The 24,604-nt window shown below is 44.2% G+C and overlaps 1 protein-coding gene across 1 annotated transcript in view; it reads left to right on the top strand.

Annotated features, from left to right (window-relative positions):
• The window catches only part of LOC133463695 (uncharacterized), a 98,319-nt gene extending 80,695 nt beyond the window's left edge, over positions 1-17,624 (top strand). Inside the window, exons 4-5 of the mRNA XM_061745374.1 lie at positions 3,320-3,444; positions 8,847-17,624. Coding sequence (XP_061601358.1) covers positions 3,320-3,444; positions 8,847-12,898 — 4,177 coding nt within the window. The 3' untranslated portion in view covers positions 12,899-17,624. The remainder of the gene's footprint in view (positions 1-3,319; positions 3,445-8,846) is intronic.
• The last annotated feature ends 6,980 nt before the right edge of the window (positions 17,625-24,604 follow it).

The following is a 24,604-nucleotide window of genomic DNA, read 5'->3' as shown; positions in this document are numbered from 1 at the left end:
TTCAGGGTCTCTTATGTTTTATCTGTTTCATGATGCTGTAAAGAAGGGGCCGAGTTTGAACTCTTTCATCACGAGGCAAATGTGGTTGGGATTCTCCCAGAATGTGTTTGTCTTGCTGAAACAAGCCACGCCTTCCCTGGATGGATAGTGCCTTCACAAATGCACAGGTTACATGTGAGATGTGCACCGATGCTGGCTTTTGAACTGATACTAATCACAATGATGGTCCCACTCCTCTTTGGCCTGGAAAATACAACATGCAGGATTTTTAAAAATAAAGATCAATATATACATCTTATCCTTCTAATTACTTTTTTTTTCTTAATTTCAGTCCATCTTAAATTAACTCTTGATCAGAGATGGCATCATCGTTTCAAAATCTTTTTTCTGTTTCCAGTCTAAATATTATCAGGACTTCTGAACACATGAGGCAGCGGATCAAAATAAAGCTCAGATTCAGATTCAGACGACTTTATTAATCCCTTTGGGAGGTTCCCTTGGGGAAATTGACATCTCCATCTCACACACACAACACTGTCATTTACAAATCAAACATCCCAAAAGCCAAACACCCATATAAAGATAAAAAGATTAGCAAATTAAAAATAAAGATAAAAAATAATAATAAAAATAGAAAGCAGTGCCATAAAAAGGATAGAAAAAGTGTCATGCATCGGCCCCCCTGGCCTAAGATACAGTAAAGTGCAGCTCTAGTGGTGCTGAGAGGCATCACAAGACCCGCCGGACCGTCTCCACTCATGAGCAATCATTAGTATCGTCTGTTGTCAAAAACCAGCAGATCTATTTGCCCCCATGTGGTCAGAAGTGGTATTGCTACATACCGTGGCTTTAACCTACACTTGTATAAACTGCACTGTATAAACTATCTTCATGGACGGTTTTATTGAAAATGTTATTATTTTTACATTTGTGTGTTTTTACCTTTCAAACCAGGAACACCAAATGCCACCTCTACATTTTTAACCAGACTGTTTATCTAGACTTTTTTTTTAATATAGATAATAGAATATAATAAATAAAAGATAAAAACAGGCTTTTTCAGATGGATTTAATTTAATGTTTCTAATTTCTTAAAGGTTGCAGAAATAAAAGGTTGAGAAATAAAAGAAATAAAAGGTTGAGAAATAAAAGTTTTGAATGGCAAGTGGGCAGCTCCACATTTTTTTCTATAAAACAAAGCCTTAGATCTTAATGGTTGTTTTTCTTAAACGTTGCTTTCATACTAGTATCTGGTCTTTTCAGACTTCAATATTTTGTAGGATGACCTTTTACTTGAATGACAGCATGCATTCTTTCAGTAAGCTTATGTTATGATTTTCAACAAGCTCTTGTATTGATGATGGAAGAGTTGAACCACCACATAACCATTTCTCCAGAAACACCTTAAAAAGTCCCGCTGGGGTTATGGTCTGGACTCTACGACAACCATCCTATGAGGGAAAATGATGTCTCGTGCTCTATGGACCGCAATCTGAGCCCAGTAAATCCTGGCCGAACCATCTTGAGCTACACCTGTCCCATCAGGGAAGAAAAAAACAATCCCCAATGACGTGAAAGAAAAACCTTCTGCCCTCATCTCAGCTTACGTCATAGGTAAACCTAGACCTGACCAACTGGAGCAACACCTGATCATAATACTCCCGCCGCAGGCTTGCACATAGGAACCAGGCCTGATGGGAGCCTCACTTCATCACCAGATTAGGGAAAACCTGATCTCACCAAACATGAACCTTTTTTTCCCCAATTCTCCCTGATATATTGTAGTTGATTTTTTTTCTCCTTAGGTTGTTCTCACTGGTACAGTAGGTGGTTTTCTTTAGGCACTCAGGTTTTCCCGCACATGTTACTTTCAGTTAACCACAGACATATTCTTTGATTTCATTCAAACATTTCACAGTTTGAGGGGAAATCTATTAGTCATTCATGAGTTTGTTTTTCTTTTGTCTTTGTGGCCACATCTCTCCCTGGAAGGTGATGATTCCCCGCTTGTCCTTCCAGGTTGTAATAATGACTTAGATGGCTCTTAGCACAACTTTAACAGCTTCAGCAATCTTCTTAATAGTTCTGTTTGCTTCATGGAGATCAACATTTTTAGGATGTGTCTTCAGACATGATTGTTTAAGGAAAGGGAAGGTCCTCAGTGCAAGAGTTAAGCTTAAATAACCTGTTACCAGTGGAAACATAATAATGACTGCGGTCCTTTCCCAAATGTAAAGCTCTATTAAATCCGGGGGCGATTTTTATTCTTGGCCAGACATTGTATTTGCTCTTGAGAAAAACTCCTCTCCATCTTATTTTCCCCTACTCAACTTTATCCACCATTTATTGCCTTTGTCCCGACTTTTTAATATAAGTCGCTGATATTGAATTCACTGTGAGCATATTTTTCAGCAAAAAAAACAACAAAAAAAAAGAAGTACCGAACTGTTGCATTCTCTTTTTTATTGTGTCCATGACGTTCCAGCTTTACTTTACTTTGTGCGTGTGATTAAAATGACTTTACACGCTTGCTGACATGTTTGTTTCACAGTATTGTGCACGACTTAAAAATGAAGCGAGATGGCTAACTAGCCCCTTGGAGATATGGAGCGTCGGCGCAGCAGCCCATAAAAAGCATGTTGTTGCGGTACACAGGGATCTTCAGCACGACTCTGAAGTGCTTGTGACCGCTGCACCGTGGGCTCAACCCACTCCAAGCACAGGCTCGTCTCGGTATCGGCTGTCATTGCCATTTTCAGATTTGTAACAATGCAGTTTGGCTCCCGGCACAAAGTGAGAGAGAGGGGGGAGAGCACTGTGGCCAAATTGATTTTCAGTTGAATTTCAGCTCTGCGCTCCCTTTGTCCTCCCCAGTGCTCGTCTCCTTGTTTCCTCTCCTCTCAATTTGTTTCCACCTTTCAACTCCAGTTCGATTTCTTTTGTTCTCATTTTTATTTATTTCCTTCATTTCCTCCATTCCTTTTGTAATCGCTGACTTTCTTTTAACTTGTCTCTTTATCTTATTCCTCCCCACAGCTCGCCCCCCCCCCTCTTTGTTATCCCTGCGTACGTCTGTTCATCTCCATCTTTCCTCTCCTCCTTGCCTTGCTCTCCTTGGCTCCACGTATTTCTTTATGTCCTATTGACTTCTTTTCTTTCTATTATTGTCTCCTCGTCCTTCCTTTTCCTTTGACATTTCCTCTCACCTTTGCTTTATCTCGTGCCCACGACCTTATTCCTTTCCAATAGTCTTCCTCTCTGACCATCTTGCTTCTTCCTTTCATCATCTGGCCGTGTTAACCTCCTCTGCTCTCCCCAGCGCTCCAGGTTCCGGTCCCATGTTCCGGTCCACCACCGTGGCCGTCGACCCGGACAGTCAGTCCAAACCGGGCTTTGAGCGGAACTGGGCTGATTTCCACCAAAGCAACGCCGCACTGGAAACAAGTAAGAGCTCTTATCCACTTAAAAAGGCATGTGCTAGGCTGCTTCAATAGTTTATGAGTGAGTTTTTGGTTTTGGTGATGAGGATATCACTCTTGATTCTGGGGGATTAAACAGAGAGCGGTCTGCTGCAGAAACACAGTCGACAGAAGATGCTGGGAAGGGAAATGAACATGGGCGAGAAGTGTGAGGGAAAAATCACAAGAGGAGCACATTCTGAGCAATTACACACTGAATGAAATTAAGCTTTAGGGATTGGGTAAGAACAGCATCTCAAATCAAAACCAGTTCATTTCAACTTCAGAAAAACTCCAGCAACTAGAAGTTGCTGTAATTAATCAGTATGAATATTTTGCATGCATTTGTAACGATCCTGACCTTTGTACAAATGGAAAGCTTGAGACGCCACACTGGGAGAAAAGATCACATGAGTCGTGTCAAATCTTCGTTGGATTAGCGTGCTCCGTTAGTTTCTGTAGCTGAACTCTTTTAATCCTACAGTTTTTGTGTAAAATCATGATAAAACTCATCTGATTGCGGCAGGTGTTAGTATTAGGCAAATGTGGCCTCAGACAACAGCTGATCCAGTCTGATCCTCTCTTTTTTCCACCTCCGGGGATAGACAGCAAAGTGTAAAGAATGAGACACTGCTTGTATATGTAAGGGACATCAGCCCGTTCTGTAACCCAGTGAGAAGTGTGAGAATTTCTAACATTTCTGATCGTGTTGGTTGAACTTGTGCAGCAACTTCACAGGGACAAAAAACACAGGAAACTCTTCTCTGCACCACTCATCATTGTTCTTATTCACTCACTAATTATTTAACAATGTTTAACTGGGGAGATGCAGAGATAAGACGTCTTAGTTTTTGAGCGGAAGATGAAATCACTGCTGCGTTATGGTCCGATTATAGAAGGACTAAAGAAACGCAGCTGGGAACATACAGTATCTTCTCACACCAAGGAAAGGATGACGTCACTCGTCATCAGGCCGAAGAATGGGTCGATTCAGTAGGAAATCCCTTCGCCATGATTATTTCAATTTACCACCACACACGTGCAAAGAACGCGAGGCCTTATGCCACGTTTCACGCAGCGGGGAGTCGTGTTTTGTTTCCAGAATTCCAGTTTCGTGTATGTAGGGAAACGCACGTGTGTGATTGTTCTGTCTTGCTTGGCCCAGTATATAAAAGCCATTGGGGTAAAATTGGTGACATGCTTTTGCGTAAATGTTACAGAACACCAGTACGCAAGTGTCTGGTTTTAGACATTTGGACATTTACCTGTGCGCATCTCTCTTAAGGTCAAATCACAGGATTTCAATTTGGTTGCTGTCTGGACTTTCAAAAACAATTTCATGATCCTTTTAGACATTAGAGACTTTCTCCAACCCTTCCATACGGTCTGCTTCTCCTTGTGCTTTCATGGACTTTAACATTAACACGATCAGGGTAGTCTGTAGGCATTGTAGGTATTGGGGGTATTTTTTTCATTTCTCTGACCATTGGGGTAAATCTTCATTATATGGAAGATTGATGACCAACTTAAAATCTTTCTTCCTGTAAATGATCTTCCTAAATGTAGAACACTGAATTCTGAATTATTGGGAAATTGTTTTATAGTTCTTTCCGGACTGCTGTGCAGCAACTGCTTCTGTAAGGGCCAATCCCAATACACCCCCTACTTTCTTCCACTAGCCCTCCCTCACTACCACTACCCCTAAAAAAGAAGGGACAGATTTTAGGGCACTTGAAATCTTCCCAGGTCTGTCCCAATACTCCCCCTACTCCTACTTTCAGCACCACCCCTAAAATCAGGAAGCTGAGCCAAAAGCTGTTTTAATTTCAGCTGTAGCGCTGTTAATACGGCACTTTATTAAGTTTTAATATTTTTTCAGGCGTAAAAGTAACCGTTAAGATCCCGAACCTGGGCTCAGTTTATCCAAATAACGCCTGTTAAGAAATTTGATCCGATGATCCTGACGGCCGGAGTACAGACGTGATCGCCAGGTCAACCTGCGCCGTCATCCCGGGGAGAAACCTGCAGCTCTGTGGAGAATTACCGCTGGCTGAAATAAATCATTTAGGAAGATAAATGTTGGTTTAATAGATGAAATCTAACAGTTGTAGCTACGCCTGTTAAGAAATTTGCTCAAAACATTTTGGGATTTCTGCCTGCCGGCTCCGGAGCTGATTTATGGTTCCGCGTTAAATCGACGCAGAGCCTACAGCTTAGGGTACGGTGTACGGTGCGCGTCGCCGCGTAACCTACGCCGTAGGCTCTGCGTTGGTGTAACGCAAAACCATAAATCAGCCTTTATTCTAACGTGATCTTCGCAACAACGGGCAAACGAGTGATTATGTACATTCACTGAGTGAATATTATGAAAGTAAAATATATATTTCTCGCTAGAAATGTCAAAACGCATCAAAAACGCATTTTTATGCAGAAACTAACTCAAAATATAGATCTTATTCACTAAAAAATAAGCAATGTCCGCCATGTTTTTTTTTTTTTTATTCAGTCCACAAATGACGACGAAAAGCATTCAGGGAAATTTTTCTGGCCCTAGTTCAGCTAGTGTGCATCGGAAAAACACTTGCTCCGTAGGGTCAGATTCATAGCCACTACACTCGTTTTCTCCACTACCCCCAGGTGGAAAGAGGAATTGGGACACCACTACCCTCACGGGAACGCGCAAAATTTAGGGGTAGTGATGAAAACTAGGGGTAGGGGGAGTATTGGGACAGGGCCTAAGACCATGGCTTACAGTATGTCTTTCCTTCTTGGCATTGTGTTAACACACACTTGGGTTCTCCAGACCAGCAGACAGCTGAAACATCTGCTTTAGTAGAAGTCTGCAGTCCAGCTGATGAGCAGTGTTTCAAGGAGTTTTGATTGGCAGCACATTACCCTCTCCAACCCTGTTGAGGCAGAAAGCCGGTGGCTACTACACCCTCGCTGCTTACTTTGTTTTGTTTTGTTATTTCATCGTATTTGTCTTACACTAAAGACCCACTACCATTAGGGGATTTTTCTAATTTTTTATTTATTGTTGGTTATTTTTTTTTACAAAGAAAAAGAACATAAGCTTGGAATAGGAAGATTAAAAGTGAGGTTTGCACATGTCTGGCAGTGACTCACCATTCAAGGCGTCTGACAGGTGAAGGAGGAGCTGAGGGGAGCAACACTCATTTTTATTTAATGGCTTTACATCCCAAGCAAGATTGTATTTGACAAATATTCCTCCACCTTGCCACAAAAGTTTGTTTCCTTTGTGAGCAAACAAACCCGTTCTCATTTGTTAGTCTCCATCCATCCAATGAGCGCTGCGCACCCAGAACTATCAGCAGTAGCAGCAGCAGCGGCTGACAGGAGCAGCCTCCCTCAGCAGGATAACGCTACCTGCCCCTGGGCATCGCTTTGTGTTGAGAAGAGGTGGGGACATTAGGACTCAGATGAAAAAGACATTTTCTTAAACGGTCTTCATGAAATTTCTGCCGGTGTAATGGGGCGGATCTGTGTGAGGCAGATAATTAAAGCAGAAAGAAAAAAGAACCTGCATATCGGCGCACTGACAGGGCACAGCCACGGGGAGCTGCAGAGTCAACAATATGAAATTACTGGCTATAAAATCCCACAGATATGTCGACCACACATGAAACGCAGGTCCATGCAGCAGCAGCAACAGGAGCAGAGCCACACCCACCACTGCTATTAAGAAATGGTGCAGGCCATTTTCAGAACATGTGGACATTTTTAAATTGAACTTTTAAAAGCATGCTGGGAAGAACCACAGTTGACCCAAAGGCCAAGTCTTGACCCAGCCTCCAAATGCCTGAGTATTTACTTTCTTATCAATATGATGATCTGTCCAGTCATTTGGGTATCAGCCACTTCTTTCACATATGAAGTACAGGACTGTCTCAGAAAATTACAATATTGTGATAAATAAAGTCCTTTATTTTCTGTAATGCAAAAATGTCATGCATTCTGGATTCATTACAAATCAACTGAAATATTGCAAGCCTTTTATTATTTTAATATTGCTGATCATGGCTTACAGCTTAAGAAAACTCAAATATCCTATCTCAAAAAATTAGAATATTCTGGGAATCTTAATCTTAAGATGTAAACCATAATCAGCAATATTAAAACAATAAAAGGCTTGCAATATTTCAGTTGATTTGTAATGAATCCAGAATGTATGGCATTTTTGTTTTTTTAATTGCATTACAGAAAATAAAGAACTTTATCACAATATTCTAATTTTCTGAGACAGTCCTGTATATTTACTCTCCTCTTGAGGGAATTAAAGATCATTTAAAAAATTAAAACTGTTCAACATCTTCATTATGGATTTAAGCACTTGAAAATCCTTTAAATGGTAACGTTGTTCTGTACAACACACTGAATGGATCTGGGACGACTCCCTGATGTCCACTTAAGTGGATGATGTGCTACTAAACCATCCAAACCCACGCATATACTAGAAAACGGCTTTTGAATAGCTGTTCACTGCACTCACCGCTATGCACTAAGCATCTTTGAGTTAGATGCTTACGGGACTCAAACAACCTACTCAGAGACCACGACACACCCTGTGTCTCAAAGCTGTTCTGTGCCCGGTCAGTACATCGTGTAAATGACTTAAGTTGAATAAAGGCCTCCTGAAAACTGAATATAAAACCGTCATAAGGACAGGACTCCAGGGGGTTCAAAGGAGCAGTCAACTGTCACTCCCTCATTCGCTGAAGTTTTCTCATTTTAAAGTTGAAGCCAATGGAAAAGTTTGACAGCTCCATTTAAATTTGTTCCTCCACGAGTATAAAATACACTGTCATATTAAGAATTGGAAGAGTAATAATTTATTTTATAGCTTTATTTCTGAAAATTCAAATATTTAACAAATACTGTTGGGTCTCTGATTTGATAGAAAGACACACAAAGAATTACTTTTAAAGTTACGAGTGATTTTGGAACTTTCTCTCAGGACGTAAGCGTCTGACTCATTTACCATAGTGACGTCCTGACAGATGAGTGCCAGCGCGAGTCCTCAAAACTTCCTAATGCACAACTTTAATCTCATATTTTTACATTGATGAGGGAGACGCACATTCAGTTATGGGCTTATGTTTTTCATAAGCCCATCCTACACTCATAAATCATAGCTAGATGTGTCCATAGGAATAAAAGAGTAATGGTAAGGAGCCAGAGTGCTGAATAAAAACATAAGGGGATTACTGGATAGGAAGTCTTAAAGATGAATGCCGTTCTTATACATGCACCCCCTCCCATATTTCTTTATCATCGGGTTTGGCACTTAATTTAGTTATGTTTTGCATGGAAATGTAATCACTTTTAACTGTAATCTTTTTTTATTTCTATGCCTTCCCCTCCATCCAGAGCCTGGAAGCCAGCTGATCCACACCTTCCTTCCCTTGGACCCCGCGCTGGAAACCAGACTCCTCAGCAACACCCAGTGGGCGCACCAGCAGATGGATGGCAACACCACTTCTGCTGCTGCTCAATCCTGCAATCTGGACTGCAATCATCTCACAGCCAACGGCCTGATGAACTCTGATAACACGTACAGCAGCGCTGCCAAAACCACCCGCTTTCACAAGAACCCTCTTAACTCTCTGAGTGACCTCTCAACCCCCAATGGCATCCCAGCAAACGCCATGAGACCCAACTGTAACGGTTCCTCCATCAGCCTCGTCAGTAGCAGAGTGGCCTGCACGGACTCAGACGCCAGACGAGTCCGACCCGTGTCCTTCTCTCTGCCCAAAAGAAGCTGCGTCCTCCTGCACCAATCGGCCGCCGTCTTCATCCAGGCCGGACTGGGCTTGTCGGGGAAACACGAGGGTGGGACGGTGCAAGAAAGAGCCAAAAACTTTGGAGACAAAGTTGCTGATCAGCGGCTCAAATCTCCAATATCTGCAAACCTGGATGCAGCACACGTCACTCACCTGGTCCCTCATACTGGAAACCAGCACAGCGTGGACAATAAAGCTGCACTCAAGCACTCCGAGACTCCTGAGAGGGGACCTGTGGGACTCTCTGGGACGGGAGCCCAGACTTCTTCGTGTAATCGCAATACGATCGGCGCTAAGAACGTAATTATCAGTAGGAGTGAAACTCAGCTCTCCTTATGCAAGAATGATGGGACTGAAGCTGGTGGTGAAAGTGGGACTGGAGCTCATCTTTATTTAAAAGGAGGCATACCAGGACAGATTTCTGACACTGTAAGCACGGATGCAGTACACAGAGGCGGTGAAGTGGAAATCTGTGACGCCACCGAAGACCAGAAAGAGCTAAACCCTCCAGAAAAAGACAAAGATATGCTTTGTTCTGACGTAAATGAGCCTAAAGAGACTATTTCCTGTGTTTCCAATAAGGCCCAAGAGTCGTCAACTCTGCTGCAGCCCAAAGAATCAGACTCCTCTCCATCAAACCCCCCAAATCGTCCCAAAGAGCCTTTTTGTCGTGTTCTGAACCGGGACGGTAGCAGGATTCTCCTCTGGCCGACGGAGATGGTCAGCTACACCAAGACTTCCCCCTCCATCTCCTACAGCGTCAACCCTCTACTGTACGACTTCAGAGCTCATAACAAGGCCAGGGAAGGGGGTGTGGGAAAGAAAGGAGGGCTGGAGAAAGGTAGGGAGAGGATAAAGCCATCTGTGATCAAACAACCCGACTGCCAACAGAGGCAGGAAGATATGGAGGGAGGAAGCGAGGTGAAGGTAGATGAAAGGGAAGGAGAAGTTGAAGCAGGACAGGCAGGAAATCCTGTGCAACTCGTAGGCCGTTGTAGCGGCAGCGATGCAGTGGTGGATCGCTCGGGCTGCCGTGATGAAAGCGCTTTAAAATTGGTTCCTGCCGAGTGCCACCACGCGCCGACGCCAGGCTTTCAAAACCCAGGGAGAAGGAGGAGAAGGAGGAGGGGAGGCGTGAGGAGAGGGATGAGAAAGAGGGGGAGGAGGAAAAGAAGAGGAGACGCGGATAGAAAAGACCCGGAGAGGGGAAGGAGGATAATAAGTGCGCTTTGTGCAAATCAGATGTTTGAAGGCAAAGGAGAAGAGAGGTTGAAAAGAGAGGGCACTGTAAAAGAGGAGAGGCAAGAAAAAGAGCTTTTAAGTAATCTTCCTCCAAATCTGCTGGTAGGAGGGAGAGAAAAGAAGATGAGGGGAGAGGAGAGAAGGATAAGAGGAGATCAGACGGAGCGAGAGAGGGCAGGTAGAAATGACGAGAAGAGGGGAGAGCTATTAAGTAATCTTCCTGTGAATCGGTGTAATCGCTGTAACCAGCTGTGTCTGCTGGTGAAAAGGGAGGCCAGCCAGCATCAATCCCAGCAATCAGCCTCCGGGTGGGGCCAGGGGCTCAGAAAGCTGCTCTACAGGGGCTCAACGTGCAACTCGGTGATTAGCCCCGTCCCTGAGTCTGTTATAGAGATGCCATGCTGTCCTGCAATTTCACCCAGCCCATGTGAGAACGACTGCGGCGATGCACAAAATACACAAGCAGGGAAGGAGGAAGGAACGGGAGACGAGGAGCGCAAGAATCCGAGCAAGACTGAGATAAGAGCTGTTCAGGATGCTGGAGAAAACACGTGTAACCCGGTGATTAGCGGTGTTACTTTTCCCCGTGGAGACGCAGCACGCCAGGAAGGAATTTGTCTTTTTCCCAAACCTCACAGAGAAACAGTGTGCGATCCAGCGATTAGCCTCGTCCCCGCTTCTTTCAGAGAAACAGCGTGCAGTCAAAGACAAACAATACCTGCGGGACGCGGCGACGCTACCGTAGCCCGGGCCTCACACTGGTCCGCACAACACACGGAAACGGAGCCGCAAATTAGATCTGCTCGCACAGACGTGACCCTCGCCGGCGATGCGCTTTCAAAGACGCCGCAGAGAGCGGCCGCCGCCAACAAGAGGAAGGGCAGCTCGCTGGAGGCGGCCGCGCCGAAGAAGAGACGGAGGAGAGGAAAGAGAAAGACGAGGAGAGTCACCGCCTTGCTGAAGGGAAGCGAAAGAGCTAACGTTGGCGTGACCTCCGACGTCAGCGTGGACGTTCAAGAACCCGACAGCAATGCCGACAACGAGACGCTATTGCAAAGCGGCAACACTCCCGAGGGCGGTCCGGTGGACAAAACAATGACAAAACCCCCTCCCAGCCATAACTCAAACAACAGGGAGGAAACATTTAGCTGTAACACCACTGACAAACTGGATAACTCCTGCTGCTGCGATGACAGCGAAGGCAGCGGTGGAGCAGCTAAAGGCTGGAGCTCTGATCCCTCCGGAGGCCCGGGCGAGGCCAGACACGTCGGTGACTGTAGCACCTGTAACAGTCACAGTGACGGGGATGACTCTGCCGTATGCAACAACGACAGAAACACTCTGAACAAAGACTGCAATGCACATGTGGTTGACCACAGCGAGGAAGCTGCTCGGAGCACAACGTCCCCCGCCAGGGTCCCGCCAGGAGACTCCGTCAACCGTAGCGCTAATGAGACACACGACGGCCCATGTCACGATAAAAACAAGGAGCACACGACTGACAAAGAGTCCACTGCCCACAGAACAACTGCAGTCCAGAGTGACGACCGCAGTGTCTGCAAAACCAACGACGCGTTTAATGACAGTTGTGATTTTGATGATTTAAAAAGGAGAAGCGACCCGGGGGAGGAGGCCAAACCCCGACCACAGTGCCACATGCAACATGAGAACACGCAACATGAGAACACGCTCCGTGATTCAGGGACCGGGGACAACACCGGCGCTGACGATGGTCAGCGTGATGTTTTGGACAATGATCTTGACTGTAGTCGCCGGCGTGACGCCGTCGGCGGCACCGGAAATGGGCGAAGCGCGGAGGAGCAGAGGAAGGAGGAAGATGAGAAATGGCTGGAGAGAAAACGGGTGAAGGAGAAGCAGGAGGAGTGGGAGAAGCAGTGGGTGAGGAAGAAGGAAAAGGAGGAGAAAGAAAGAGAGAGAAGGAGGGAGGTGGAGTTTGAGCATCTCTTCACAGAGAAGCGGACGCGTTTTCCTCACCCCCTTCCTCCGCAGTGTATCCCCCTCCACGCTCCTCTCCTTCTCCAGCCACCCCTCACATCCTCCTCCTCCTCTTTCTCCTTCCACCACACCATCATCCAGCACAACCTCTCCCTCCTCCCGCCTCCGTCACACCTCCCCGTCCCCTCTTACCCGCACATTCTTCCCTCCTTCTCCCCTCATCTTTCTCCTATCACTCTCAGTCCACCTCCTGCTCCTCCGCCTCCACCTCCTCCCCTTCCTCCCTCTTTCTACACCTCCTCCCCCATCACACTCCTGGACTCTCCAGGTCCTTATCCCTTTGCAGCAGCGTTTCACCCCCTGCATAGCCATCACGCCCATCACGCCTCCCCGTATCCCCCACCACATCCAGCAGTCTTGCCTTTACAGGTGTTGTTCTGAAAAAAAAAGAAAGACACATAAATGGTGCATTTTGTCTTTTTTCAAAAAGAAAAATCAAGCGTCACTTCCTGCATATTCCAGTATGAAATGTTTCAGGAACGTGTAAGTGAAGTTCGGTTTCAAGGAAGTGATCCTTCTTGAAACTGAACCTCCAGAAACTTCTCCGCCCCGTCCAAACACTCCATCACTGATTCACGGATCCGAATGAAATGATGGCTAATTATCCTCATCAGCCACAATCCCGCTGTAAATGAGCCTCAGGTGTGCAGCCAGCGGGATCGTGGTGGGGATACACAGCTGGGCTCGTTTCCCTCAGCACAAATCAGTCAGAGCTCCCGTTTTCTCACATTAAAACCAATGATTTGCTTCCAAGGCATGATGGAAATGTTTGTGACATTAATGGAAAAACTCTCCCTTTATATAAGTCTTAAATATATTTGTTCTGTGATAATAAACAGAGGTTGTTTGTCTTGCTGAGATTTGCATTTTCCACAAGAAGATCAGTTGGAGGCAGATGTACAAATACCACGCCAGGGAATCAATGCCTTCTTGCCTTCTCAGAGGCTTTTTTTTTTTTCTTTTTTTGGAGCTACAGCTAAACAAAATAAAATATTAAAGGGGAACTCCTCTGATTTCCACAAATTAACATTTATTCACAGGTCTTAAGAAGAAGTACTTGAGTCAGCTAGTTGGATCTTAAGACGGTTCATCTGAAATTGAGAGAAATCTGGTGGTGAGATGCAAATGCGGCCTGCTCCTCTGAGCTGTGAGCTAGAGGCTTGAGGGTACGTTTTCCGCTTCTGCCAAATCTCTGATTGGTCCATCTGCAGCCACATTGCATTGTGGGGGTTGTTGGTTCCAAAAATCTCACAAGGAGGCAAAAGCATGAAATACACGAGCTGATATCTGTTGATCTGCTGCAACAGTTTGGTAAAATTGCAGCCTGCGTGTGACACCTGCAGCAGACCTGGAGCCTCATTTATAAACAAACTTCAGAAAAGATCAGATTTTGTCTTAATTGCAATTAAACGAGAAATTAAACGTCAAGTATTGGCGGAAGTTATGTGGTGGTATTGCATTCTGGGATGCTGATACATCCAAAATTTTACAAGCTACCCGATTGCACTTGTGCAACCAATTAAAGGAAGGGTAAGCAATAATGCAGAAGCAAGGTTAAATGGCTGTTGCTTCACAGCAAGAACATTCCTGGTTCAATTCTTATCTTTTCAGAGTTTGCATGTTGTTCCCTCAGTCTGTGTGGGTTCTCTCCAGTTTCCTCCCACCGTCCAAAAACAAACACGTTGGGTTGATGGTGACTCTGAGGCCACGTTTACACATAGCCGGGTATTTGCAAAAGCAGATATTTTCCCCTCTACGTTTTGAAAAATACCACCATTTACACGAACCCGCATAAATATCTGTTAAGGTGCTATGAGCAGCCAAACCTACAGGGGGCAGTGTAACGAGAAGATAAAGTCATGCTAGCCAATCAGAATCCTGGAAAAAAACATCAACAAATGACACGAGTAACTTCCAGTTACTTCCAAGATGAACGAGTCTTTTGTTTGGAGTGACAGAGAAGTGGACTTACTTTTAGGTGTGACTTTAGAATATAAAACAGGTAAAATACAAAAAAATATTGACGGTGGCCAAACAAATTGTAAACACAGGTCGCACACATGACGCTGGTGACGTTTCTGTCACATAATGTGACGTTCTGAAGCCTAAATGTCCGTTTCTCTCCGTTTAGACGCAAACGTGAAGAACGAGTTTTTTTAAATCTCCACTTTGGCCGGAGTTTTCAGAAATTATCGTTTTCGGAGACTTTGAGCTTCATTTTCGTGTAAACGAACAGCCAAAACGCATGAAAACACCACCGTTTTTGCTACGTGTAAACGGGGCCTGAATCGTCTGTAGGAGTGAATGTGCAAGGCCGTCTGCCCAGGGTGGACCCCACTTCTCCCTGGTGACACCCAGCTCAGGCCTCCCGTCGCCCTGGACAGGATGAGACAGACGTCAGGCGATGAATGGTTTTGAAAACACAGCAGTTAAACTCGACACTCGACAAGCCGGAGGTTGCAGCCAGACGCATGAATCAGACAAATACAACACAAAATACTCGTTATTCCAAAGCGACTTGTTCTGAAGCACGGAAAAAAGACAGCTGCAACACTGCAACATCAGACCTTATCTAGAGTTTTAATCCTGATGACAGAACTTGAATGAATATTTTCAAACACACAGTTCATTGTGTTTTTATAGTCCTGACACACTGGCCCCGGCAGTGGGTGGTGTCTACGGATGCTGCAGTAGATGGAAGGAAGAAAACAGGAGAAATTCAAGTCCTCTGGAGTGTCTTCCTGCTGCATCATGAGACAAGACTGAGTAGGATTACTGTTTTAAGGAGAATATTCAACTTCATTCTGCCTTTATGTAACTTCCAGTTGCAATGCTTTATAATTCATAAACAAGAATTTTAAAAAACAATCACAATTCTTTAGTCTCAGCCCCGTCTGTCAAGCCTTTATCTCGTCGACAGAGCACGACATGCTGCTCGGCTGCAATCTCCTCCACCATCTCCTCTCCAAAAGTTTTATTTTGCCCCACATTGGCTCCTAAATAAACCCTCTTTCGTGCTGCATTGTGAGCGGAAAATGGTAAATCAGGTTCCAACATTTCAAATGTCAAGATCCCAGGTGAGGAAGGTGGGAAAGAGCTTCCTAAAACCCATTCAGAGCTTTTTTTAAATGCTCGGCAGCATTTAGGAGTCAAGTAGGTGCAGCGGAAGGAATTGAAGAATAAATCAAAGAACATTATTATAAATGAGGCCCCTGAGTGTCACATGAGCTGATAGGTTGATCTGATTGTTGAGAGGGAGTTCTATACCTGCACACGAACACGTACGCGGTTTTAAAATCCACATAAAGGAATGACGTCCCGAGGAGTCTGGCTTGACTTTCCACAATGCTTGTGCCTCCTTTTCAACATATTAATGACGCTTTTTGAATTACTCCACATTTCACCGCATAAAGGAAGCTGAGAGGCCGCCCGCAGCTGGAAAATGATTCAGATAATGATGGTGTTCTCGAAGCTACGTTTTAGCTCCTTTGTGTTAGAAAAAGGAAAGAAACTATTCTGATTCGTGGGATATTGAGAGCAGAAACGGCGTTAATACCCGCTGGTCGTACCGTCGTGCAGGGCTGCTGACGTCTGACTGCTCGGCAAAATGTGAAGTTTGCAAAAGGAGGCTTTGATATAATAAACTGACTCCAGCGCCTGACCTTTACACTCAGCTTTTTGTCCTGTTGATTGTCTGCCGTCTCCCTCGGCTGCAGCCGCACTAAAAATATCCCAACGTGGCGGTCATCTCCACATTTGGACGACGCAGCTGTTTTCGGCTAAAACGCGCGGTAATTGATTCAGCTCAGCCACGTGACTCACTTGACTTCGACGCCGCTTCCCACGAGAGCAGCGATGAAGATGTGAGCCCTTGATTGTCAGGTAATCATAAAGCTGCCGTGTATTGATTGCAGCTCTCGTCTCGTCTGTTGCCGAGTGGTTTCCCGCTCTGCCGTCAGCGGCGAGGCGAGGGCTAGTCGCACGCGGTCAAAGGAGGTCAAAGTTTCCACGAGTAAACACACGTACCCCCTCATTAAAACCTCTGCTAATCGTAAAGTGTAATGCAGCAGATATCTGTCACAGTCTGTCACGTTTTGACAGCGTGACATTGAGTGGCAGGGAAAGCACAACGACTCCCACTCTCACTCTCTTTTTCCTCCTAAGTTTTCTCTTGCTCTTTTTGAACATCTGCCTGAGATTGCTTTGGGGCATCTTTGGTAGCGCCTCTCTCTGTCTCAGATTATTCTGGTGCAGGCAGCAATGACAAAACAAACAAACACCAACAATAATATGCATTTAAATTCAGCCACCAGAAGCCGTTGCTGTGGGCGGACCGTTGTGCTCGCCCTCCATAAAGTAAGGCACACACTGTGTCGTTCCATCATCGCAGCTGTCACTTCCAGCGGCTGCCCGCTCCGCTCTCGCTCCCCGAGGTCATCAGTAAGTCACCGCTGCCTCTTCCCAGATGATCTCTTATCGGCCGGGCATCTCCCCGCAGAACGGCTCGTGAACAGTAGCATCACAAAACCCTCTCCTTGCAGCCACGAGTGCAAGGAAACGTTTTAGAAGCGTTGGTGTGACAACATTTGTGTGGCAACACGTGCCGTGTCCCTGTAAATGCACAACGCCAGACATTTGGACCGTATGTTCTCCATGAACGTAGGTCTCGTTAATTACTGTGAGAAACTGTGTACATTAAAGAAGAACAAGCTGTCACTAGATGTATTTTTGTAGCGAATCCTCAGTTGAATGAGGCAGATTTTGTATTATGTACACTAATGCTGTTTTAGCCAGTAAAATGAACCCTTTCCCCAGTTAATTTGTCCTATTGTTTAGGCTGTTGTCTATGATTGTATGTTGATTGAAGTTCATGTCATCACGTCATGGGTTTAAAGCCTCTTAGTTACTTCAGAGTTTAGTTTTATCTTGTTTTCTCACAGAAATGTCTTGAGAGCTGATAAACTCATATTTAGCATATTTCTTTTTTTCCTTGTGTAATCTTATCTCAACAAACTCATATGTACAGATTCTATTCCTGCTAATATAGCTAATAGATCTAGTGAATCTGCTGAAAAAGACAAATTAACTCTGAAAATGGAAATAAATCAGTAGACTTGATACCGAGAGTGTCTCGTTCTTCCGCGCCCGCTTTTCTTCGGGCCTGCTTTCATACGGAGTCCATTACCGGCAGACAAATGTGTGAATCGATACCTTTCGGCACCACGTTCCTTTAATTTCCCCGGCGTGTGGGATTAAGCGAAAGAAGAAGACAAAAAGAGCAGGGAGCTCAATCAGGGAGGCTTTCAATCAGTTACAAGTCAAAAAAGGAGAAAAAAGAGGGGGGATGATTGCAACCTCATGCAGTCCCCTCCGTTGATCAGATGCTCACTGTAGGAGTGTGTGTGTGTGTGTGTGTGTGTGGAGTTTGTTTGTCCAGAGGGCCCTTCGACAGCTGGGACCATCACGTTCATTGACTAAAATAGCGTCAAAATTCAACATGTTCAACACCTGGGGCTGTGCGAGTGTGTGCGAGTGTGTGCGAGTTGCATTTGTGGAATATAGTTCCATCTGTGAGTGTGTGTGTGTTTGAGGCGCAGAAGTAACACTACCCAGTGAGTGTGACAAATCAAGTGGACTTCATTATAAAATCAACAGTTCCCCACAGTTTGCTTCAGTGACCTTTAAAAAAAAACCCAAAAACCTGACTCCAAAAAATAAAAATAAAAAATCTCCCGACATTAAAACCTGACTGTTTGGAAATTAGTTTCAGAAAGTGCGCGCTTGATTTGATTCGACTTTTCCCCAGCACATTTTCCCAAGAGGTTGATGGATGCCTCGTCTCAGGAAGTCTCTTCGTGAGGAATGGGTTCATAAACTCATAAAGGGCATAACTGTCTGCTTCCTCCGCTTCAACCGCAGGAATCACTCAGCGGCGTGTTAAGGAAACCGCAGCTGTGGTCATTCTGGACGTCACCAGAAGGCAAAGAGAAGCACGTCCATTAAGGCCCCAGTGAGGCTGCCGCTGCACTCTTTCAGCTTCATGATGGAAAATTGACGATACTGTTATATAACAACTTGTTTATTAGAAGCACTAAATGGTAGGAGGCAAGTTATCTCCATAGATCTAAAAGAAAGCAGAAAAAATAGGCTAATTGCCTGTTTTTCTTGAAATAAAATCAGATTTCCTCTGTTACGTTGCATTGAAACAATCCTGGACATGTATTGAGTCTAAGATGTATTATTTTCATATCATCTATATTGTTTTTTTCTGTCCACAGCCATCTGTGGGAAACATTGTTGCATCCCCTCCCGGGGTTTGTTGAGAATCAGTGAAATAGACAAAGCTGCAGACCAAGAAAGCAACTTTATTAAACCAGTGATGCAAATATATGCAATCGTCTACACCAAAGCTGTTCAGCTGCGACGCTACTAGAATGCTCTACACAAACACATGCCCCAAAAAAATTTAAAAAAACTCTTCAAATTGATTCCAAAACAAAGTATTTTCAAATTCAGAGAAACTCAGGACAACACAGAGGGCCTTTAATTATTTGTAAAAAAAAATGTATTTTATTTAACCGGGTAAGTCAATTGAGAACAGTTTTATCATTTACAATGACGACCTGGGCAAGAGGCAGCACAAAGAGTCAAACACATACGATCACAGTGACCTTCACATGGACCGTCTAAACTAAATGTCTGGCTAATATCAAAGCAGCATTCGCTTGGACCGTCTTAAACTTTTATCTCATCCAAACGTTATTGATCAGCTCACTCCACCTGATCCTGATTGATTACCAAAGTAGGCCACACAAGATACTCAAGAAAGGCTTTGGTGACTCTGGCAGCTTTTCACGGCAGGACGCGGAGACGCCAGAGTAGTCAGAGTAAGTCTGAGCAGAGCTCTGCTGAATCCCGGCTCAACCTACCCCGAATTAACCCCACAAAACATCTGAGTACAAATACAGAATAGCTGACATCATTTCAACGTGATAAATGTTAGGACTCGATGAAAATGTAATTATTATAACCAATGAGTTGAGCAGAGTCAAGTTGCTGAACTAAACCAGCTGCTATGAACTAAGCTGTACAGGTGTATTGAGTTTGGGACTTCTCTCTTATGGTTTATTGACCAAATCTTGTTCAAGATACCAGGAAAATACCTCCAGAAAGGTTTTAACCTTTCTCAGCATCCACTGCCGGTCTTTCAAGTGTTAGTTGTAGTTTAAAAAACATTAAAAGGGGCAAAGAAATAATGATATAATATTGATTAGCCTCTTTCACCGGTACCTCTTTTGTTCCTGTTAAGGGGAGTTTTTCTTGTCGCCTGGTGCAAAGAAAAAGTCTTATGCAATCTCTTGGTTTGTTCAGTTAGACAGGTATTATTGTTGCCATTTCTATTGGCTCTGTATTAATTTGACTAATTTGGGTACCTTTAAAGCGGAACTGAATTTTCTGCTTTGTAATAAGAATTTGTTTGGAAAAGTGCTACAGAAAGTGCTATAGAAATATTAGTAGGAGAGGATGAGAGAAATACAGAAGAAAGTAAGACCCAAGAAAGTAGAATAACTTCTCACTTCCAGAAGACCAAGCTCTTCTTATGTTTCCTACACAGAGACGCACCAATGTGAAACTAACTTCATTCAACTGGGAAATGAGGAAGGCCTTTGTTTTCTGTTGTGGAGAACATCAAGATCCAGCAATGTGGATGCAGCAGTAGACAAACGATGAAATAAACAAACTAATAAACACAGTTGTTGTCCGGCTCACAACGTGAAACTAAACTAATTAAATGTTTTACCTGGATCATTGTAGTTGAGGAAAAAGGTGGTTTGGTCTGGCCGGTCAGCATTCCTTGCTGAACAGCTGAACGTTTACGGGTCACTCGTTGCAGCGCTGCAGACTATGGTTGCCATTTACAGGCAACCAGACACTTCTTCAAGCACAATAATGGAGAAGGCCGGCCCATAGCTAGTAGCTCTTCATGCTAAAATAGGAGCTGTGGCCTTCTTCATAGCTCACAAGGAACTCCATAGGACTGTGGACAGGTCCGAAGTAGAAGAGATCTTGGTAACAAGAGAGGAGGAAAAAAGAGTTTGGGAGAAAGAGAGCGAGTAAGGGGGGAGCGATTTAGGGTCCATGCCCAATGAGGGGGCTATTCCCTATCACCGAAGGGTGGTAAATGCAAAGCCTGCTGGGACTTTGAGTCATTATGGAGTTTTCTTTGTTTTGAACCATGAGGTCGGCTGTAAGAAATCAAGGCTGGCCTCAGAACTAGGCATGAGAATTTAAATCAAGTCTTTCCATGTTCAACACAAGACTGTGGCCCAAAACCACATTCTTTAATCTGGCCACAAGGATGAAGAAGCAGAATATGAATTGTTTAGCACCCTTGGATGTATCCATTTAGCAAAAACGAATCTCAGCTTATCTGCTTTTATGATCCAGCATTATATGGATTTTAAATAATGAATTTAATTTGTAACGCACTTTACATTCAATGAATCTCAGAGTGCTACACTTAGGGCCCGATTTACTAAGATCCTAAATAAAGAGTACTAAATTGCGTGTGCACTGAAAAAGTTTGCGCGTGCTGTTGTTGCGTGGTTTGCGGGTGATCAACTAAGATTGCGTGCGCAATTGATAACAGGTGCAAACAGCAGTATTTAAATGAGGTGTTGCGCGTCTTACGTTTGCGCCATGGAGAGTCTGGATGGAAAGCACAGTCACAAGTCACAAGGGCAAAATGAAATTGAACGAGTTGGAGTTAGAGATATTAGTGGAAGAGGCAAATAAACACATTCATGAACTACAGCAAAGAAATTTAAACATTACCAAAAGAAACGCAATATCGGAGAAAAGCTGCGATAGAATAAATGCAGTTGGTAACACAAAAACGTCTGGTTTTTCATATTTCAATTTTAGGCACAGATCAAAAATACGAAATAGAAAAACGGGCCACAGGACTGAATTTGATTTTAATATTGAATTGGTCGGGTTTGCGTGACCCGGCGGTGCTCGGCATGATCTGAGGAGAAAAAGACAATTCAGACGCAGAGCTGGAGAGCGCTTTGATTCATCTATTTATGAGTTAAGTTTTTATTCAGATGTCCACAGTATATTGCAAATATTATATATTATATAGCAAACACTGACAGTAAATGTGTGACAGACGGGACCATCATATGCCGAAAGAAGAGAAGTGTTCAGAACAGCACAGAGCGCACACTACAGGCTGATTTATGGTTCCGCGTCACACCAACGCACAACCGACGGCGTAGGCTAAACGCGGCGACGCACCCCGCCCGCGACCCTACGCGTCGGCTACGCCGTCGATTTAACGCAGAACCATAATTCAGGCGATGCTGCATTCTCTGCGCTGATCCTGACACAGCGGGTCGGAGCAGATTTGGTCATGATGTTTAACCTGTGTTTTGTGATTAATAAGCACGGGTTTTAATTAAATGTAATTTACGAAGGATGATTTCACGTTCAATACGATAAGTAATCAATAAAATACAAAGTTTGGCACAAAGGCTTGGCCTGCTTGTGGGCGAGTGGAGGGGGGCACATTAAAATAAGGTGGCAAAGATATAAGGCGAAGAACTAAAGAAAAAGTGGCCTTTAATAAAACTTGTGCAACCATTTTTAAAATAGCATGCAGCAGAATAAAGACTCTCTCTCTGCGTATTCTTTGATTTTGGATGTCGCCTCCTTGCCACAATAACAGCAGCAGCAGATTAGCACCTTCCTTTCAAACGTATTAAATACAGACGCAATCACAATACGCGCAATTACTTTCAGGCTTGGTAAATCTCATTGCGTGTGGTAAATGGAGCAATTTACATCTTCCCCTCCCAGTATTTAGCGCGTTCTGGTGGGTACGCCCCATATTGATTATTCATCAGGGCAAAAGTACTAACTGAATTGCGTGTGCAATTTTGCGCATTTGAGAGGCGCAGTCCTCTTTGCACGCTGTTAGTAGATCAGCTGGCACTTTGGTTTGCGGGTGCTGTCAAGTTTGCACACGTTTTAACACACGCAAACCTTTAGTAAATCGGGCCCTTAGACCATTATTCATTCATACACATTCTCTCTGGTGGTGGTAAACTACATTTGTAGCCACAGCTGCCCTGGGGCAGACTGACGGAACCTTCGGTTTAAAGCGCCTAGATGTGACTTTTGTTTTAAAATGGCACTATACAGATAAACTAAATTGGAAGGAAGTCACTTAACAACCACCGCAAAGTTTTGTGCATTATATCCAGCCAAGTGTAACTTCCCAAAGCCTTTATTCCAGAAATGTCACGTTGGGTTGTTGATAGGACCAAAATGCAGGACAGCAGGAGTTCCAAAAAGGGTGATTTATTAATCAACCAAAACCAAAAGCGCTGCTGAGCAGGGTTAAACAAAAGACAAGAGCAAAATCCCCAAAACCTTAACAGGACACACGGAAGGAGGAAACAGTACAGTCCAGCAGGACTTCCAGCAAGGGAAGGACAATACCAGATATACAGAGAAGGGTTGAGGAGACACAGGTACAGACAATCAGGGCAGATGGGAACCAGGAAACTCAAGAGAAAACTGAAACACAAACACACAGGTTTCAAAATAAAACCGGAACCGAAACAAACCGTGACAAGAAAGTCAGGATGGCTGTTCCTGAGAAGGTCCCTGTGGTCTGGTATCTTGTCTGTACCTTGTCTGGCTCCATGTTCTTAAAGAGACGAATAAAGACTTGTGTGGCTCTCTGAACAGCAGTGCCAAGGTTCCATAAAATGTCTGTGGAATATAATGACTGGAGTTGGAGGAATATCCACACATCCAAACATGTTTGACAACGTTTAAACATGGCCACAGTGTTTCCTTTAGAGAAGAGAGAGATGAGCTGTCATTCAGGGGGATAAAACTGAACACACGCACGTACACAACTGGTTTTGCTTTGCTGGGCTCAAGTGTCTCCAGGAAACGTGAAACTTCATGATTGTTTAATCTAAAATGTCCCGTTCAACGTCTACAGAGAGAAAAGTGGGAAATACATACATTTAAAACTTGTTTTACCCCTTTTTCAGCAAAGGTAACTACTTTATAGGGAGAAGAAATAGTACCATCCGTTGGCTGATGAAACACAACTTGTGGATTTTTTACCTTAAGAATTCGTGATAATCTTCTAAGCCAGCGAAGGAGCATGTAATCCTTCTTCGATTGGTTTTTAAATATTTTATCTCCAGCTTAGGAGATTTTCAAGCCTCAGCATTCTCATTTCTCCAACACTGAGGATTCAAAACCTGCACGAGACTTTTCAATTTCAACACAAAAATGCATTTGACTCCTAAAATTCACCAAGTAAATATGTTCCGCGAACCCTTTTACTTGCAGTCTGGTGCTATAGCATTGCAGCACTACTACATTACCTTTGAGGAAGCGGCAGATCGATGGGATCCTAAAGGCATTACTGTGGCCGCATGCGGTGCGCCGACACATGCTGGCTGGTTAGTGAGGGCTGCGCGGGGATGGGCCTACGTTTCCTCTCACGGGAAGCCGAGAGTTGGAAAACCCGAAACAGCAGGGGAGGCAACAGAAAGCAATAACATTTGTTCAAACATTTTTGATCACTCCTGCTTTTGTGCAGAAATGGGTCACGGCTGCCAGAAACACATCACACATCTTGTAGTCGTCTGAGTCAGTGGAATCTCTGATGGACCTTTTTCACAACGCTGTCAACAGCTCTGCGCGGTTTCAAAGCTGATGATGTACGAATGCTCAGGAACTTAGAACTTTTAAGCCCTTTTCTGCTCATTTGTGTTGACTGATTGCATCTCGATTCTCACCGGGTGTTTTTGTTTTTCTGTTGTTGTGCCTGTTTAGGTGAAACAAGGCGTTCCATCAAATCGAATAACTCCCCTCTTCATTTCAAAAGCTGGCTATGCAAAGTCGCTCATTATCAGTAATCAAAGCCGACACTGGCCCTGCGTGTGAACCGAAACAACCTTACAGAGCCGTCTCAGGAAACACAACGGATTGAGTACTGAGAATACAACGGAGTGTGGAGGAAGCAGCTCAATAAGCAAGTGTGTTCAGGCATCC

This window comes from Cololabis saira, chromosome 17, assembly GCF_033807715.1.
Source record: "Cololabis saira isolate AMF1-May2022 chromosome 17, fColSai1.1, whole genome shotgun sequence".
NCBI classification, from domain to species: domain Eukaryota; kingdom Metazoa; phylum Chordata; class Actinopteri; order Beloniformes; family Belonidae; genus Cololabis; species Cololabis saira.
Note: the sequence above shows the minus strand (reverse complement) of the source record. Positions and strands in the feature narration are given on the sequence as shown.